Below are 19,245 nucleotides of genomic sequence, written 5' to 3'. Positions count from 1 at the left end.
AAAACTTCCTTAATGAACTCAAAGGATGTAACTGGTCAGCTCTAAAACACCTCCCACTTGATGAGGCAGTTACCCATTTCAACAACACATTCCTCCAAATTCTTGACAGTCACGCCCCCTCTCGCTTAATTAGAACAGGATCCAAAGCTGCTCCTTGGCTTTCTAAAGAAACCAAGCAAACAATGCTATTAAGGAACAAACTATGGACAAAATGGAGAACTACTAAAAACCTAACTGACCATCAAAACTTCAAATACCTTAGAAATACCACAAAAAACTCACCCTTATTGATAAAAATTTTTTTTTACCTCCAATATCATCAAAATCATAACCCCAAAAAATTCTGGTCAGGAATCAAGCTGCTCCATCCAGGGAATACCAACACACCTACTCCAGCTAACTTAGCTCAGACCCCTCCTAACATAATAGCCAATACATTCAACAACTTCTTTTCTGAAACAGTCACCTCTCTAGCAAAGACCATGGTTCCCCCTACTTTCCTTCAAAAGACCTCTCCTCATAACACCCCCACTCTAAAATTCAGTACAGTCTCCACAACCTACATTCATAAGCTACTTTCAAAACTTAAACCATGTACTCCTTCAACTGACCAATTACCAGCTGAATATCTGCGGCTAGCAGCAGCAGTACTAGCATACCCAGTCTCCATCTTAATTAACAGAACAATAACCAAATCTACTATTCAATAACCGAATCTACTATTCCCTCCCTCTGGAAAGTCTCCCATATCATTCCACTGCATAAAGGAGGAAACACTAATGAACTTTCTAACTTCCGTCCTATAGCCTTACTATCACCACTATCTAAAATTATAGAACGTTGTATATACCATCAACTTTTAAATCATCTTCTACACAATAACCTACTTGCAGACTCCCAACATGGTTTTAGACCTTACCATAGCACTTCCACTGCTCTTCTCTCCTTCACAGACTCTATCAACAAAAATCGCAATAACAACCTATTCTCTTCTGCTTTATTTCTCAACCTCTCTAAAGCATTTGATATGGTGAACCATCACCTTCTGCTACACACTTTGAAATCTCTTTCTCTTGACTCTTTGGCATTGCACTGGTTTAACTCATATTTGATAGATAGAAAACAAGCAGTCCTTTGGGACAGCCATTTATCCTCACGGCTCCCAGTCACTATCTGGGTCCCCCAAGGATCCATCTTGGGTCCTCTTCTCTTCTCCATATTTATAAATAACCTGTCTACTTCTCTCCCAACATCCACATGCATTCAGTATGCAGATGATTCAACACTCATCTGTTCTGCTGTATCTCCAACTGAACTTCATTCTTCCACCCAAAGTCTTTACAGCAGCAGAAAACTGGTTCCAACATATCTGTCTCCTCCTTAATCCCCCCAAAAACAAATTATTACTTTTTTCTCCAACCCTTAAGTCTGCCCCTTTCTCCTTTTCTATTGTCTCTGACAATGGCACTATAACTACACCTGATTGTTCCACTAAACTACTAGGTTTCACAATAGATAACCAACTAAACTTTGACTCCCACATTGACCTAACCATCAAAACTGTTAATAAAAAGATAAGTGCCCTCTATAGACTTGAGCCCTTTCTTACAGCAACTACCAGGGTGTCTGTAGCCAAACTCATCTCATCTCTACATTATTGTATGCCTCTCCATCTTTTATCAACCTATCAAAATCTAACCTTCAGAAACTAGCCACAGCCTACCATAGCATTGCCAGGTTTGCCACAGGTTCCCCATTTCGTACCCATCATTGTGTTAATCTCAAAAAGTTTGACTGGCTTGAACTTCAAAATCTTATTCTTCTACATCAATTAGTTATCGCCTATAAAATTCTCCATTACCCTACTAATACACCTATACTTAACCTTGTTGCCCCTTACAGGAATCTTACTTCCCTTTGCTCAGCTAACAAACTGCTAGTAGCTACTCTCAAATCACACAATAAATCTGGTGACTCCCTGTAAACAAATGTTTGTTGGCTCATACTGGAATAAACTTCCCACAGAACTGACTACTTTAGGTTTATCAACTTTTCAAGAAACAATTAAAGAACTATTTCAAATCACACTGGCTTTGCCCTTGTTCAAATCCTGACTGACCTCAGCATCCAACTCTCACTATAGTTCTCTCCATTACCTTGTTATACATCCATCTCCTCTACTTGTCTCTCTCACTAGTACTACCCCTCTGTAGCTCACCTAACATCCACTTGGATATTACTATTCCTATAATGTCACTCTCGCTTTACACCAGATATATTACTGCAACCTGTCATCTCACCTATTATTTAAACCTGTATGTTGCTTCCTGCTTTTCAAATCTGGTTCTTAAAACTATTGTCCTGGCACAAATGTTTATCATAATTGTTAATACTGTAAATATTGTATAGACTCCAGTGTTTATTATCTTGTCATTTTCAATTCCTGCTTCTGCAAAGAATATGGCATTAGCGATCCTTACTGTATTTTTCATTTGTTAAATTGCTTCTGTACTGTTACTATAGTACATTGGAATAGTTCTTTAGATTCTTATAATTGTCTCTTACTGTGCTGTTTTTATGTTATTTACTAGTATATAGTGGAGCTTTTCTTCTCGGGCCTCTGCTGAAAATGGACATGTATCCAGCCAGATTAGCCCGGTCAACAAATGTTAAATAAATAAAATAAATAAATGTAGAAAAACAAGTTTTAACACTACCTAAATCCACAGGCCATCCAGATAAGCACACAATGAATACCACTGAAGTTGTGGTATTCAGTAGCCTCTTCTTTTTAAACCAGGCATAGATTGTGCCATGTTGGATTCAGTTTGGTTGTACCAGAAAATTCTGAGAATGTGCCTTTACAAATTCTTTCAAGTTTGGGATTGGCATAATGGTTAAGGTATGTACATTTACTGACAAAATGCAGGGTTTGATTCTCAAATGGAATAACTGGCTAGGCTTAAAATGGCACAAAAGGACAATTAGCCTAGTACTGACCAATGAACCATTTTGTTTCTGTAACATCGATGATGTTTCGCCTGTGTAGACTTGGACAGAAATCTACTTACAGATCAGGAAAAGGCAAATCCAGTGAATCCTATGTGTTTACGTAAAGTACTGTAGTAAACAATGAAAACTGGCAAAGGATCATTGAGTTAACCCAGACATTTCTCTGTGATAGCTATGAGGAAGAAAAGTGGTTGGTGCCCTCTAATCGAAGGAAGGATGACGGTAGCAGTAGAAAATCCAAGGAAAGCTTATTAAATTGAATGGGCAAGCAATCTTGTATTGGTCTGTTTGCTTTAAAGTTTCATTGGATTCTTTACTGCTGATCTCATTCTTCCTGTGAAGCGAGCACTGACTGCTTTTCAAGCTCACACCTACAATAAAGGGTCTATATTAGAACATCGAATATTTAACAGTTTGAATCACTAAAGGTTGACCATTAGTGATCGAACTGTTAAAACTTCGAATATCCAGAAAAAAAAATAAAACTAACAAAAAAAAAACTAAACAGTGTAGGCAGGGGGGCAAGCCCCCCTGCACACCCACATCCCCCACTACTTAAATATACCAACTCTGAGACCGCACTACATTGAAGTAAACTGAAATCCCCCTTATGGAGATGTCAGTTTACTTGTTCGATGTTCTGCAGTTTCGCTTTTCTCGTGTCGACATCGTCAGATTTGACATTGTCGGCTTTCGAGAATGTAATATAGACCCCCATAGAGGAATGTCTGTGTAAACTAATTGGTCCTTTGGCCATTATCCCTGTTTGGACTTCAGGACATGCTGTGGAAAATTTAACCTTCTGCAAAAATGTTAAGAATCAAGTTTCAGTTCAAGGTTTAAGAACATTTTATGTAGTATAACTGATTACTTTCTCTTTCCCTGTGTCACCATCAGCTACTCCCAGTGCCTTTGTAAACTGGCTCTAAAAGTTCAACTAGCCTCCCCTGGTGTAACAGTGTCCCAAGTTTGGGAGAGGAGATTGAGGCAACTTGGGTAGTGTCATAGCAGCCGCTTATAGTTTGCCCTACTTCCCATCCCCTGTGCTGCCCATTCACACCCTGCAGTGGGTTGTTTAAGTGGCAGTGCTGCATCACCCCTCACTTTAAATGGCTGATGTCAATAGGACTGTCTGTCCACCCACAGGCAAGACTGCAAAGATGTTTCACCAATCTCCAATAAGTCCCGCTGTGCATGTATCCTGAGCACACACAACTCTGCCTCAGTATGTACACACCCATCTGCCCTGCTTGTATCATTGTGCCCAAGCTGCCATTTGAGTTTGGTCATTTGAGATATTGTCATGGCTTTATTCCTCTATGCCATTGGCACAGGCTAGAAGTAGGAAGTCTATATGGACTATGACTTTGATCCCCAAGTGTCATCTTGTTGAGAGTTCTTAACTCACTTTTCTCACAGGTCAGTCTTACACAGTCATAAACATTGGGGTCAAAACTTGGAGAACTGGATTCCCTGAAGGAGGCATAAATTGCTGTGACAACTGCCTTGGATAGTTGCAGGTGGTTTTGGATGAATTTAAAGTTCTCACATACTGGATCTACAGCAAACATGTCCTGTTGAAGAGATGTAAAGTGGAGTATCATCAGTTTTGCCGATTTATGGATTCCTTAACTCTTCCAGTGCCACTATGCATATTCGGCCTAAAATGAAATTTTGTTGAACTCCCAGATGTAACAGGATGCAGATATAAGGTGTATTCCTGACCCATTCTGTTGGGTATGACCTTCAATGTAGGAGGCAAACATTCCAAGGTCAGTGCCTGAAACTTAACCAATATGCTCAAAAATACTAAAATTTCTACCTGCAGTGTAAAGAATTTTGGCTCATTGGAAGCTTGGCCAGAGATTAAAGAATTGCCATCTGGTTAGCAGGTTAAAGGGTATGTGTAGTGTCATTGGGTCCTAACTATCCAAAGGGTCACAAAGAAGTTACCAGACTGTCTACAGAGTGTTCATGGCAGGAACCTAAAAGGATGCCAGACCTTACCTTGGGCAAGCTCCATTTAGTCACTAGTGTTGCAGATGTAATTTGTTTGTGTGCTAGTGTCAGAGGGCTGACTAGACCCTGTGAATTGCCCAAGTACATTTTCTCCCCCCAAAATGATCATGCTTTGCTTACAGGTATCTTCTCTAACATTTTTGTGCTATTTGGCTTCCTTGAGTATCTTTAAGAATTTCTCCCAATCAAGTCTTAAGATCTTTGGGTAGGAAAAACCCACATAAACATGTTGCATCCTGTTCTTCCTACTGGGGTTGAAATGCATTAGGTTCTGTGATTTCACTTCTCTTTAGTGTGCAGTAGCAGTCATGAGGTTGTATTTTTCAGAAAGCATGATACCAGGGGCTGACACGGGTAGTGAAAGTGCCTTGGCGTCTATACAGCTAACCTGATTCTTAGTCTTTATAATTATAATTAAACAGCAGTTAAAGTGTGTAAGTCAGTGTGTGAGTGAGTCAGTCAAAGGCACAAACACAGGAATTGCTGTAAAAGTTGCTGATTATTTTTCCAGAGAATCTGAAAGTAACCTTTGAGTTCTGACATTCTAATCTAATAAAATTGTGAATGACCAGTATATCTTCTCCTTCCCACAATGCACAGTGTCCACAGGAAACTTTTAGTTATGTACTCACCATAACTTCAGATGTTTGGGATCCATCTCGCCTACATTCTGACTGATGGGTTCGGAGCCGATCCCTCGGCTCCGACTCGGCACGCTTATGCCAAAGAGCGAAGTCTCTTATTGGCTGAGCTTACTATATCCCAGGATGCACCACTACCAGTCCCCCAGATCTAGTTTGTCCGCATACATGCACACATGCAAGCACTGCTTATATAACATCGTCAGAAGAAACAAGATAAAACAATAGAACTCAAAACCGTTCAATCTCTTCTGATCTCCAAGGCCGGGGGAAGGAGGGTGGGTATTAGGAATGTAGGCGAGATGGATCCCAAACATCTGAAGTTATGGTGAGTACATAACTAAAAGATGTTATGTGATCCTATCTCACCTACATTCTGACTGATGGGACAGCGTCCCTAGCACCTGAATCCTGGGCGGCTCACTGGAAAACACTCCTGAGTACCGTGGAACCAAATGATGCTCGCCTTTTAGATGCCACATCCAATTTATAGTGGGAAATGAAAGTGTGCGGATTGGACCAAGTAGCCGCAGCACAAATCTCAGAAATAGCGAGCTTGGAATGAAAAGCTATAGAAGTAGCCATAGCTCTGGTAGAGTGAGCTTTGATAGATGTTGTAAGTTGCTTATTTGAAGAGGAATAAGCCTGAGTTATACAATCTCTAATCCATTTGGAGATAGTAGCTTTTGTGATGGTTTTACCCAATTTATTGTCTGAGAAGGACACAAACAACTGGTCTGATTTACGAATTTGCTGAGTTCTGTCCAGATAGAAGCGCAATTGCCTGTGAACATCCAATTTATGGAGAGTGTATTCTGCTTCATTGGAGAATTTTGGAAAGAAAACTGGTAGCTCTAGAGATTGTTGGAGACAGAGATTAGAACAGACCTTTGGGACAAAAGATGGATTAGGCCTAAGTGATACTCTATCCTTGTGAAAAATCAAGTACGGTGGTTTGATAGATAGGGCTTGAAGCTCTGAAACTCTTCTTGCAGAGGTAATTGCAACTAAGAAGGCAGTTTTCCAAGACAGATATTTCAACTCACATGTAGCAGCCGGTTCGAAAGGGAAAGATGTTAATGCACGAAGCACCAAATCAAGATCCCACGGAGGCGCAGGATGAAAAACTGGGGGTCTTAACAGCCCCGCACCTTTAATGAAAGTTTTGCATAATCTGCTGCTCATCAACGGAGGATCCATGGATTCGTGAAATTTAGAGATAGCTGCTAGTTGGACTTTAATAGTAGAGACAGAAGATCCTTGATTAAACAAGGATGTTAAAAATTTCAAAACCTCTGGGATCGGAGCAGTGATAGGGTCTAAGCCCCTGAGTTGAGCCCAGATAGCAAACCTCTTCCACTTACTGAGGTACAATTTGTTAGTGGTGGGTTTGTGGGCCGAAGATAAAATGTGAATAACTTCCGGGTCTAAGGTGTGATTTCTGACTAAAGTCGGAAGTGGAGGAGCCAAGCTGTCAACTTCAAAGTGTGAAGGGACTGGTGTTGTCGTCCCGACTGATGAATTAGCAGATCCGGAGTTAGATCTAAAACCCAAGGATCGTCCACCGCATGTTTCTTCAGGTAGGAAACCATACCTGGCGAGGCCAGTCTTGAGCAATTAGTATCAATGTGGACCCCAATTGAGAAGCTTTCTGAATGACTTTGGGGAGAAGTGGAATCGGAGGAAAGGCATAAAGTAGCCCTGTTGGCCAAGGTTGTGCTAGAGCATCCATAGCTGCTTCCCCCTGATGTGGAGTCAAGGAGAAGAACCTTTTGCACTTTGTGTTTTGTGGTGTTGCAAACAGGTCGCAGCACGGCGTCCCCCATCTTCTGAAAACCTGAGCTGCTACTGTTTCGTTCAGGGACCATTCGTGAGGAGAGAGAATTGTCCTGCGTAATCTGTCTGCCAATATATTGGATTTCCCCGGAATGTGGGTCGCTACCAAGAAACGGCTGGTAGCTACAGCCCATTCCCACACCCTCATGGCCTCTCTGCAAAGGGGGTAAGATCTGGTCCCTCCCTGTTTGTTTAGATACCAGACCACCGACATGTTGTCTGTGTGGATAGCAATAATGCCCTGAGGGAGAAACTTGTGTAAGGCCTGTAGGGACAGAAGTACAGCCCTCATCTCCAATACATTGATGTGGAGAAAGGTTTCGTCTGGAAGCCAGGAACCCTGAACTAACCTGCCCAGACAATGCCCCCCCCACCCTGTCTGGGAGGCATCCGTCGTCAGGGTGACAACTGGAGGGGGAATAACAAAAGGACTTCCCTGATTCAGATTGGATGTCTGAAGCCACCAGCGAAGGTCCCGTTTGCACGTTTCTGTAATCATAATGGGATGATTGAGGGGAAGATCCTGAAAGGACCATTGAGTCGATAATAGCCACTGAAGAATCCTCATGTGCAATCTTGCCAGAGGAACTAGAAGAACCGTGGCAGACATCGAACCTAAAAGTTGCAGGACCATCCTGGCTGGGGCCTTGGATCTTGAAAGCAGGGCTTGAACTTGGCCTTGTAAAGTTTGGATCCTTTCGGTAGGAAGAAAAACGCGCATCAATTTTGAGTCTATCTCTGCTCCTATGAACCTTATGCGCTGAGAGGGCAGCAAGACAGACTTTGACCAATTGAATGTAATTCCCAGGGTAGCACCCAGGGAAAAGGTGGCTTTGAGGTTGTCCATTAGTAGATGACTGGTGGTGGCAGTCAGGAGCCAGTCGTCCAGATAGGGAAACACTTGGAATCCAAGACTCCTCAGGTGAGCAGTTACTACTGCCAAACACTTGAACACCCTGGGGGCTGTGGTGAGACCAAAGGGCAGAGCACAAAATTGGAAATGACTGTCTCCCAGGCTGAAGCGCAGATACTTCCTGGACGCCCGATGTATCGGTATGTGATAATAGGCGTCCTTGAGATCTATGGAGCACATCCAAACATCCTTCTCCAATAATGGGAGAATGGATTGTAACGTGACCATTCGGAATTTGGATTTCGTGACGGATTGGTTTAGTCTGCTGAGATCCAATATTGGTCTCAGGTCCCCTGTCTTTTTTTGGCACTAAAAGAACCTTGAGTAATTTCCGATCCGATCTGGTCTGTGGGGACCGGTTGGATGACTCCTTTCTAGCAGCTTTAACGCTTCTGCGGCTGCAATTTCCCTTTGACTGGGTGGTGGGTCCGGGATTTTTGGACGGTGGGGGTGAGTGTGTGAAGGGAATGGTGTAACCTCCGGCAATAATCCGAAGCACCCATCTGTCCTGAGTGATTGACTCCCAGGCTTTTAGGTGCTTGGCAAAACGGCACCAGACTGGCTCGAGCAGCACAGCCGGGCAATCCCTCATGAAGTGTGGGAGGCTGAAGAGCCACGAAAGGACTCGCGGTCTCCAGAATTGCGGGGCCCTCTGCCGCCTCTGGGACGGCGTCTCCCAGAAAAATTTCCCGTCCTCTGCCTCTGGAAGGGGAATCTTCCTGCTGTTGATGGAAAAACTTACGTGATTTGCGGAACCACATCTTCCCTCCTCCTTTAGCCTTGGGATAAGGCCGAAAGGGAGTGGAATAACGTGCACCTACGGCAGATAAAGTTTTTCCTTCTTGCTCACAGCGGGTAAGAGTGTCTTTATCCTTAGGTCCAAACAAAGAGGACCCATCAAAGGGAGCGTCGGCGAAGGAAGACTTGAAGGCCTCCGCAAAATGACACAAACGGAGCCAGGCTTGTCTCCGTAGAGCCACGCCTGTGCCTGCCGCTCTACCCGCCCCTTCGGCCGCATATGAAATGAGCCTCATGGACGAGTTAGAAATTGAAGCAAGGATAGCCAACTGAGAGCTAACCGACTGGGCTAGCTGCTCAGGTAGGTTACCCGAGAGGGAATCTGACAGTTCCTTGACCAGATCCCTCTGAAGCCTAGTAAAATGTGCCAAATAATTCAGGGACCTTAAAGTAAAGGCCGCTGAAGTCAGGGTGGGCTTCCCATACCGGTCCATGCTCCTAGACTCCTTATTAGGAGGATGGACGGACGTTGAAGCCTCTGCCACGTCCTGTTGTGTAGCAGATGCCACCACCATGGCATCTACAGCCACGCCTTTAGTCAGGAACTCCTTCTCGGGTGGGGCAGACAAAAATTTGTTAGGGCGAGAAGGGACTGGTTCTACGGTATCTGGATGTTCCCACGCCCTCCGACAAACTAAATCCAGGAGCTCGTCGAAGGGCAGAGACACCCAGGAGGCGGAGGGCTGAGCCCCAAAGGCCTTGAGGAGCACTGACTCATCAGCAGAGGGGGGTTTGGATATCCAGCCGCCTCGTTGTTTGAGGATCTCTAAGATGTCTGCAAATGAGACATCATCCGAGGATGACTTCGGGGACCCCTCCGCATCATCAAGATCAGTGTCCGATGTAATAGACTCGGGGGAGTCCACGTGCTTCCTCTTGCACGATCTCTTCCTTGGGGGCTCCTCTGAAGACAACTCCGAAGAACCCTCAGGAGGAGGGGAACCCCCAGTGGGGGTAACCTCAGGCCCAGGGGCTCCGCTGCCTAAGGACAGGGGAACTGCCAAAGACCCAGTCTCCACGCCCAGGGAAGGTGCCGGTAAAGCCGGAGAGATGGCCGAAGAAGACTTGGCCAAGGCACTCCTCATAGCTCTGAAAGCCGGACCCCCAGAATCCTGGGAGTGTCCGGTCCCTGGAGCCATGATAGCAGACGGAAGTCCCGCAGCCGAAGCACCGAGAGGGAGGCTCGGAACCGACAGCATAGGTCCCGAAACATCACCCCCGGGTCCAGCCGAAGAAGTCCGTGTACCAAACTCGGACCCGAAGGCCGGGGTTGGAGTAAGGGTCGGCGCCGACCCTAAGACCTCTACCGGCTCCAACCGCACCTGCTCCGACGGAGCCGAAGCAGTCGGAGGAGGAATGGCAATGACATGGGCATGGGCCATCGGCTCCGAAGCCAACTGGGTCGGAGCCGAAAAATTTTTGAAAGACTGGGGACTGGAACAGTCTTTGGAGCACCCTGTCTATGTCTGAATCTGACATCCTCGATGACCTAGAGGATACTGAACGGGTTCGAGATGGCCTCTCCAATGGCCCCAAGGGGCTAGGGGACCGGCTCCGAGGCGACTCGATGACTATCGGCGCCGAAGGAATACCCACACTAGTTTCCATCAGTGCCGAGGAGGACTTCGGCGCCGAGGAGGAAGTGTCTGAGCGGACAACCTTCATCGGCTCCGAAACCAGTGGAGCCGACGAAGATGACCCGCCTCTCGATGCCCCAGCCATCGGCTCCGAAGCCAGAGGAGTCGAGACTGGTGGCATCGAGGCAGACCGTTCCGCCCTCGGCTCCAAAGTCCTTGGAGCCGAAGGAGAAACCTGCCTATGCCTTTTGGCAGTCGGATCCGACGGATTGGTCGGAGCCGACGCCCTTTTCTTTTTAGCAGGAGAAGGAGAGGATGCTAAAGCTTCTTCGAAGGAGGGTTTTATAAGGCCTTTTAATATGAGCTTATTTTTCCTCTCTTGGAGGACCCTCGAGGAAAAAGTGTGACGCACGCTGCAGGACTCCTGCAAATGTTTTGCACCCAAACAATAAACACAGAGAGAGTGGTCATCTGTGATAGACATTTTAAAGTTGCACTTGGTGCACTTTTTAAAGCCTGAAGGCCTAGGTACCTGAGACATTCCAGTGAATTATATCCAAAACACAGTACAAACACTGTAAATAGAAAATAAATTTTCTCTGCTTGTCCTTCTTTTAAGAGAAAGAGAAACTACCAGCAGTATAAAGGATCCGAGATCCCTACACAGAACAGAAGTAACCTAACTACCAAAAAGACCGGGAAAGGCCTTTCCACACAAGAGGTACTCCTAGTCAACACTCACAACACAAGAAATTACCAAGTAATTTTCTCCAAACGCACTCTAAACACAAGAATAGCTGTTAAAACAGCTTTTTGTTGAAGAATAAAGAAATCCCTGACAGAAAAGTTAGTGAAATAATCACTACTTAGCTCAGCCAGCTCGAGACCACGTCTTCACTTGTTAGCGGCAAACGAGATCTGGGGGACTGGTAGTGGTGCATCCTGGGATATAGTAAGCTCAGCCAATAAGAGACTTTGCTCTTTGGCATAAGCGTGCCGAGTCGGAGCCGAGGGATCGGCTCCGAACCCATCAGTCAGAATGTAGGCGAGATAGGATCACATAACATCTTCTGTTTAAAAAAAAAAAAAAAACAGGCCTTTTGGAGGTAGAACAAATAACTACTTATGGTGCTATTTTGATATTATTGCTGGGTAGAACATCCAAGATAAAACACTTTCACTTTTCTGACCAGAGAAGTCTCTCTAAAGAAATGTGAGTTGGGCCTTTTAGGGAAGTGGAGGTTGAATTCTTTTCTGAAATACTGGTAAGGTGATATAAGATCTGCCATGGTTAAGCTGCATTTTCTATATAATAACTTTTTTAATTCTTACACAGTGTTGTCTAACAGAATATAACCTCATAGTCCTTTCAATTTGTTAACTTTGAAATGTGACTAGACAATATTTTCCAAGGCGCTGTTGCTTGGAGAAGCTAGCTTTGATTTTAATGCTGTAGTCTTTGGCGAGTAGTAGTTTGCAATATCAGCGTGTTTGGTTGTTCTTACCGTATCACTTTTGGAGAATATTGGTCTTATACTTTTCTTTTTTACAGCTGACATCAGTTTGGCTGATTGGGGCCGGAAGGCTATTGAAATTGCTGAAAATGAGATGCCGGGTTTGATGAAGATGCGGGAGATGCATAACTCCTCCAAACCCCTGAAGGGAGCACGGATTGGTGGCTGCCTCCATATGACTGTCCAGACCGCAGTGCTGATTGAAACTCTGATGGCACTTGGAGCAGAGGTGAATAGTTATTAAGGCAAGCGTTGCACTTTCAAACAGTGCACAAAAGTATTGGATATAGTTGGTTTTAAACTGAGCATGCATACATTTTACAGCAAGTTTGTAATTTGACTATTTACCTCTGAAAGAGTATTGTTTTCAGAGACTGAGATTTTATAGTAGTCTTTGTGGATAGTGGGTTTCAAATGGTGAGGAAATTCATGGTTACATGAGATGGCTCTAAGGAATAAAAATACAGACAGTTTATTCGCTGGAGATTTAACTTAACTATTCAAGTGGACCTTGTTCATTTCCTTGTATGGTCACCAGGCAGGTTTTCACCGAGGAGAGGGTGATGTATGAAAGGAGGTTCAAAGCTATTTTTCCTTCAGACGTCTGAAGTGATAACCTTGTCCACTTGTATCTAGCGGCAGGAACAGTGTTGCAGCCAAGTGCATATGTAGATTGTAAATGTAAAGACTGTATAGTTTGCAGCTTAAACTGCAAAACTCCTGTTGTCCTCTGACCATAATTGACTTGAACTAAGATATTGGACTGAAAGCTACATCCGTTAGGCAAACAAACACATGTTTGCATGTCAGTCATATGGCAACAAGGACATACTTGGATGGAGCAATGGTCATTTGGTAGTAAAACCTTGTATCTTTATTGATGGTCATTTGCAACTTGGTTTCTTCACAGTATAGGTAGTGGTCATCAGAAGACAGCTGCTCTCAGGAGTTTTGAGAGGAGCATAAACTTGAAACTACAGCACAGTACCACATATAGCCCTTCCATTCTCATGTATCCAAGACCAATTGCCTTTCAGGGATTGGAGTGAAATACTGTATGCTTTCCAGGAGTTCATAGACTGTGGCTTAAGACATGAAGTGTATGACAGAGTTCAAGGAAAGCATTGTGAATATGGAAACCCAGTGTGTACAATTTGGCATGTAGGTTTAGATACAAGCCAGTTTTAAGATATAGCCATATACAGAGGAGATGGAAGTCAACTGTGGGCTTTGCAGGTGTGAAAATCCCAGAGCAGGGTGATTTACTAGACAAAGGTAATAAATGGAAGTAAGGAGAGTGGAGGTTAATATCTGGATGTCTTACATTTTTTGACACCTAAAGCTTCAAACTTATGAGGTTGCAAAAACAAATTTTAGGTTTATTTTTGGTGCTGTTCCCCACACCCCCTCCTTCTAGATATGCTACTTCAAGGTCACTGCACTTTGAGGAATGGGGGAAAATGGTAGGCCTCTTGCCAAGTGGCTACAGTATTTATCTGTTCAAATTTTCTCCACCAGATTGGGTGGATGCCCAAGTTTGGAATCCACTTCAGTGGGGGGGTTGAGGAAACAGGAAGGTGGAATGAATTAATGACTGTGCCAGAAAGTGCTGGGGTGGAAAGTTTGGTTACGCTATGAGGGAGAAAATGGTGGCCATGGTACACCTTAAACAACCTGACTTATAAATGCAGTGCACATTGATTTACACTGGATAATACAGAAAAGAGAGTTCAGATACGCACAGCATAATAAAACTAAGCAGGAGTTAGCCCAGTATTTTGGAGCTTGCAATAAAGAATGGAAGTTGTAGTCTGTTGCCTAGGGCACTTATAGAAGCTTGGCTGTAAAGAAATATGACTATCTGCAGAAAGACAGTTGTGCTTTCTGAGCTATCAAATGGCAATACTCTTCTACTAGAAGAACATGCTTCATTTAGTACATCGAGTGAACTGCAATTCCTTTTGAATAACTGACTGGTGTTTTTTCAGTAACTGCTTATATCATGCTGCAGTAACTGAGACTTGTTTTTTGCATGCTCTTAAAATTTATGGATTTACATATCAGAGAAAGCATGGTCTAGGATTTGTGAATAATATTTCTGCCTTCAGTCCCATTTTTAAGTATAGGAAATTGGAGCTTGATGCAAGTGGTATTTATTTATTTTTTTGAAATGCTAGGTCTGGTATTGCAGGGCCAAAGTCCTTAATGCTTAAATTAGGTGTGGCTTTGAGATTGCTTGTAGCTTTTCTGAAATGAAGCATTCATTACCCATTTTAATTTAGAACTTTAGGTTGACATTTTCCATCTCTCTAGAAATAGAGAAATGAGAAAAGAGTCCAACTTGTCATTCCTAGCATATATGACAAGGTCCAAAGAAAGCTGATTTGGGCAGTCCTGCAGTGGTTTGAAGTTCCACAAACATTGGCAGAATTCGTGCAAATTCTGCACAAGGACCCAGTGACTCAAGTACGAACAGTGAGCAAGGCCCAGCAGTTGCGGTTTAATCTAGGCCTTCCCCAGCCAGCTCCTCTAGCAATCCTTGCTGGCTGAGTAATGACATCACTGGGACGATGTTAGGGGGGGTTATCAGTGGGAGTGGGTGTACATCTGGGTTCAACGCTGAACCCATTGCTGTTTATATTGATACTGGACTACATTAGCAAACGGATCAGACTGGACTGTGATCATCAAAACTGCTGCATGAAGATGATGTGGTATTACAGGCAGACTGAACAAGAACTTCAGCAAAGGATAGAGGAATGGAATGCAAAACTGAAGACGCATGGAATGAAACCGAGTACAGATAAGATGGTTGTAATTATAGCAAATGGGGAAATCAGAATAAGTTGAGAATTGAGATAGAAGGGAAGGTAGTGGAACAGATTAACAGCTTCAGTTATCTGGGTGGTTGTGGAGGAGGGGAAGTCTGAATGAGGAGGTCAAAGCTAGAATCGGAGAAGCTACATCAGACTCTGTTTCAGCTGTAGTGCATCACAGAATGCGAAAGAAGTTGAAAAACAAGGTGCACAAAATAGTGGTGCAACCGTACTATTATGTGGTACAAACACCTGGGCAGTAAAGGCAGAGCAGTTGAAGCTAGAAGTGATGGAGATGAAGTGTCTGAGAAAGGTGGTAGAATGTACACTTTGGAACAGATGAAATGAGGCCATAACAGCAGAAGTCTAAGTAGTTCCAATTCCAGAAAGTCAGAATAGATTACAGTGGTTTGGGCATATGTGTAGAAAAGCAGAAGTTAATCTGAAGATTTGGGACAGACAAGAAGGCAAGAAGAAATGAGGGTGCCTAGAAAAGTAGTGGATGGATTGTGTGTGAAGACCTGCAATAGGCATGAGTGTTTGAAGGTAGAAGTGGCATTAAACAAGGATGGCAACAGTTGACATGACACTGTGACCCCATATAGAAAATTGGGGTGGGGATGATTTTCTAATGCTCTTGTCATCTCTTGAAGAGATGACTTGCTTAGTTATGTATCATGTTTTATTATCCTTTGGCCTTTAGGCCTTATCCCCATTTGTATTCTTTGCTTTCCAGTCCAGTTTCCTAGAACAGAGGGAGGAGAGGCCTGGAAATTGGGCCCACTATCCAGGAGGGTGAGGAGATTCTTGAATCCTAATACTCTTGCTTGTTTACGTAGAAAGAATGGGAAAATGCCAGCTATGTTGGGTGCAATGGTAGTACATTCCTGCATACCTATGACTTTAGCTAACATGCGTGCACAATCCTGGGTGGGTTCCTTCTTCCTAGAATCTATAGTTGCAAGTGCTGCTGTCCTAGGCCTTCTTTTGAGTGGAGCTCTTGGCAGGAATTTGGGAGTGAGCAAGGACCAGCAGTTGTGGTTTAATCTAGGCCTTCCCCAGCCAGCTGCTCTAGCAGTCCTAGCTGGCTGAGTACTGACATCATTGGGGCGATGTTAGCCACCATCTCTGCACTAGGGATCTCCTCTTTCCCAGTTTTGTGCCTTGATTCTGAAATTGTGTCAGAGTGTTCTGAGAAGTAGTGATGCTTCTGCAAGAGCAGAATGTGATTTTTTTTTTTTTTTTTTTTTTTTTTTTTGAGGTTTCTTTTGCAGTTGCAACTTATTAAAATACTAGCATAACAGTCACCCTAATTACACCGCTCAAAAAATATATATATATATATATATTTTTTGGGGGGGCAACCTGTTTCCCCATACTTTAATTTAAATACACCAACTCCATGGTTGCAAAACATTGTGGAAGGGAGAAACTCCCCAAAATGGTGGTCTTAAGGAATTGCTGTTTTCACTCTAACACATTTTAGCAAGTGATTTCTCAGAAATTGTGTAAAGAACAAGGCAGTCCAGTGATTCTAGGTTTTCATAACTGTAGCTTAGATTAAGTACTGAGCAGAAGTGAAGAAATGACTGCCATGGCAAAGAATGAGGAGTTTTTCCTTTTACTAGGCAGGTGTACTGACCAGATAACTACTACTCGTGCACAGCCTGGAAGGAAACATTTAAGGTACAACAAAATGTAAAAGGATGGCAAAATGACAGCACAAAATAAGTGGCAAGAAATGCATCTTGGTTGTAATTCATGCTTGCTGCAATATGTGTATATACTCCTGAACCTATGTGGATTTGCAGTTTTTGGTACATACCAGGTAACCGTGTAGACTGAGGGGCTTTTTGAAACTGACCAGGGCATTTGGTGTTTCCAATTGACCATCTGTTTAGCTAGTGCTGGTACAAGAGAACCTGCTGTGAATTTGTGATTTTGAAGACTGAGTGGAAGTTGCATGTTTTCAGGGACTGATTGTGGTGTAAGGCACAGAGGGACATAAGGTAATTTTAACTGGTTTTGTTAATTAAGCACTGTACTTGGCAAACAAGAGGACACCTCAGACTTTGAGGTTCATTACATCAGAAAGCCATAGACATCAAATTGAGTGAGTATGAGCTGAACATTTACAGACGTTGCTCAGTGGAGTGCTGAATGCAGGTGATACATTTTTGAAAAGTGACTGGAGGGACGACTTCTAGATTTGATCCATTAGATGGTGATTAAGATGGTAAAACCAAATGTGATCTATAGCAGTTTTGGAGTAGATGATGCAGCTGTGGTGTATTTGACAAAGATTCTCTGCTGTTTTGATGAGGAATTCTATGCTGCATGACACAGCAAAGATTAGATCTTGTATGTCCTGTATGTTTAACTGCTTGCTAAAGATTGATCCAAGGCTTGAAAGAATAGCAACTTTGTAGTCCTGCAACAGGCCCCAAACTAAGTATCTGATTTATCAGGTAAGTGAACTGGTCTAAAGACAATTTTAGCCACAAACTGGGCTTTATCGGCTGTAACGATAAAATAGCAATTGAAAAAAATTACATATCATAGGTTCATACTAGGCTATCTGCTTATGGGCATTTATAAGCCTAGCCAGAGTGTGTTTGGCTTTTGCCACCCATTTTAAATTAATTTTGCTATGCCCTTTTTTGAGGTTAGTATACTGTGCCTCTGTCTAACAGTGACACAGAAGTGATACCCGGGGTAAACCTACGATCTCCCATCCACTCGTCAGAATTCCTCTTGAAGAGAGTCAATGAGGGACTCTGCCTAACCTGGACTGGGATTTTATTCCAGAGTGAAGGGAGCCTCTGGGTTATGACTCTGTCCCTCCAGCATGTCGTATTTATTTCAGTGCTGAGGTTCAAGTCTCTGGAGCGCGTAGCTCGATGGGATTTGGATTTTCTGAGGTGCAGTATGTCCATTAATTCTGGGTTGGACATGACTTTATACGTCAGGCACAGATCGCCTCTGAGCAGGCGGTATTCCACTGAGTAGAGCTGGAGTTTCACTTTTATCACTTTTGAATTTTTATTCTTTTTTATTCTGCTTAATGTAATACAATGAAGCTTGAGTACTTGTACAGTGTTTCATTGCAGAACATACTTTATGACAAATGACAGCCACTTGCAAGCAAGGTAACAGCTGCAATAGCAACAGAATATCAAAGGTGCATTTAATAACTGTATGGCACAGCCCCCTAATTTGTAGATGGAGGGAGGGCAGTTCTTGAGTTCCATGCTAATGTGTACACAGACATGTAGCAGACAAATAACCACTTGCAGAGCTTGTCTAGAGATGAGTTCTTGCCAGGGTGGCTCATGCATGTGTATGCAAGGGTCTGTCCAGGAAGTGCAGTTTACTGTTGATGGGTTGGATCAGAATCTTGCCACTGATTCAGTCTGCTTCTTTGCATAGCTTTGAGAAGGGGACATGCTTTCCTTTAGGATGGTGTGAAACCTCACTCAAAATGTTCATGGTATTGAATGTAGGGAGGCTACCTCCTTAAATGTTGCATTCCTTCTCTGTCTAGGTCTAGAGATGGCTTTGCTTCTTGACTCCTCATTAGCTCATTCTCCATGAATGAGAGATCACCCCTGTGCAGATACAATACTTTGCCTTTGTGAGCATGATCTGCAACATTTATGCTCCCAGTGGCTGACTTCCACTTCCTGGAAGCTTGTTTGCTCCTTAACTTTAAAGGTGAAACCAAATAGCTGCTGGCTCGCCAAAACTTTTTCAGATAGCTCCCCCCCAAAAAAACAAACAAAAAAAAACTGTATTGCTGATTTGATGAAGATGGAAGGGATTCCAGATGTTCTTTAAGAGTTGTATCAAGGTAGACCTAAATTGAGCACTGCTCCTTTTGCTCCTGAGAAATACTTTTTTTTTTTTTTGTATTATTGGAGCTGGCTGTTTATCTACCATTTTGGTGTAGGCATAGTGGAAATGAGCATCCTGCTCCTCTCCGCCTTAAACATAACCAGTATTTCTAGCTGTTGGCCAGAAGCACCTTTCAAAACAGGGATAATGACAAGCTTTAGTAACCTGGCATTGCGTCATGTATCAGCAGACTGTTTCCACTGTTTCTGCTGCTGGCATTGGAAA

General features: G+C 43.4%; 1 protein-coding gene across 1 annotated transcript in view; it reads left to right on the top strand.

Annotated features, from left to right (window-relative positions):
- AHCY (adenosylhomocysteinase) overlaps window positions 1-19,245 on the top strand; it is a gene marked incomplete in the record, with an annotated part of 361,029 nt that overhangs the window by 110,601 nt on the left and 231,183 nt on the right. Inside the window, 1 exon segment of the mRNA XM_044090274.1 lies at window positions 12,349-12,539. Within this exon segment, the coding sequence (XP_043946209.1) occupies window positions 12,349-12,539 (191 nt within the window).

Source organism: Protopterus annectens, chromosome 12.part0, assembly GCF_019279795.1.
Source record: "Protopterus annectens isolate FY-2018-M chromosome 12.part0, PAN1.0, whole genome shotgun sequence".
Classification (NCBI taxonomy): domain Eukaryota; kingdom Metazoa; phylum Chordata; order Ceratodontiformes; family Protopteridae; genus Protopterus; species Protopterus annectens.
The sequence above is the reverse complement of the archived record's forward strand: the minus strand, read 5'-3'. Positions and strand labels throughout refer to the sequence as shown.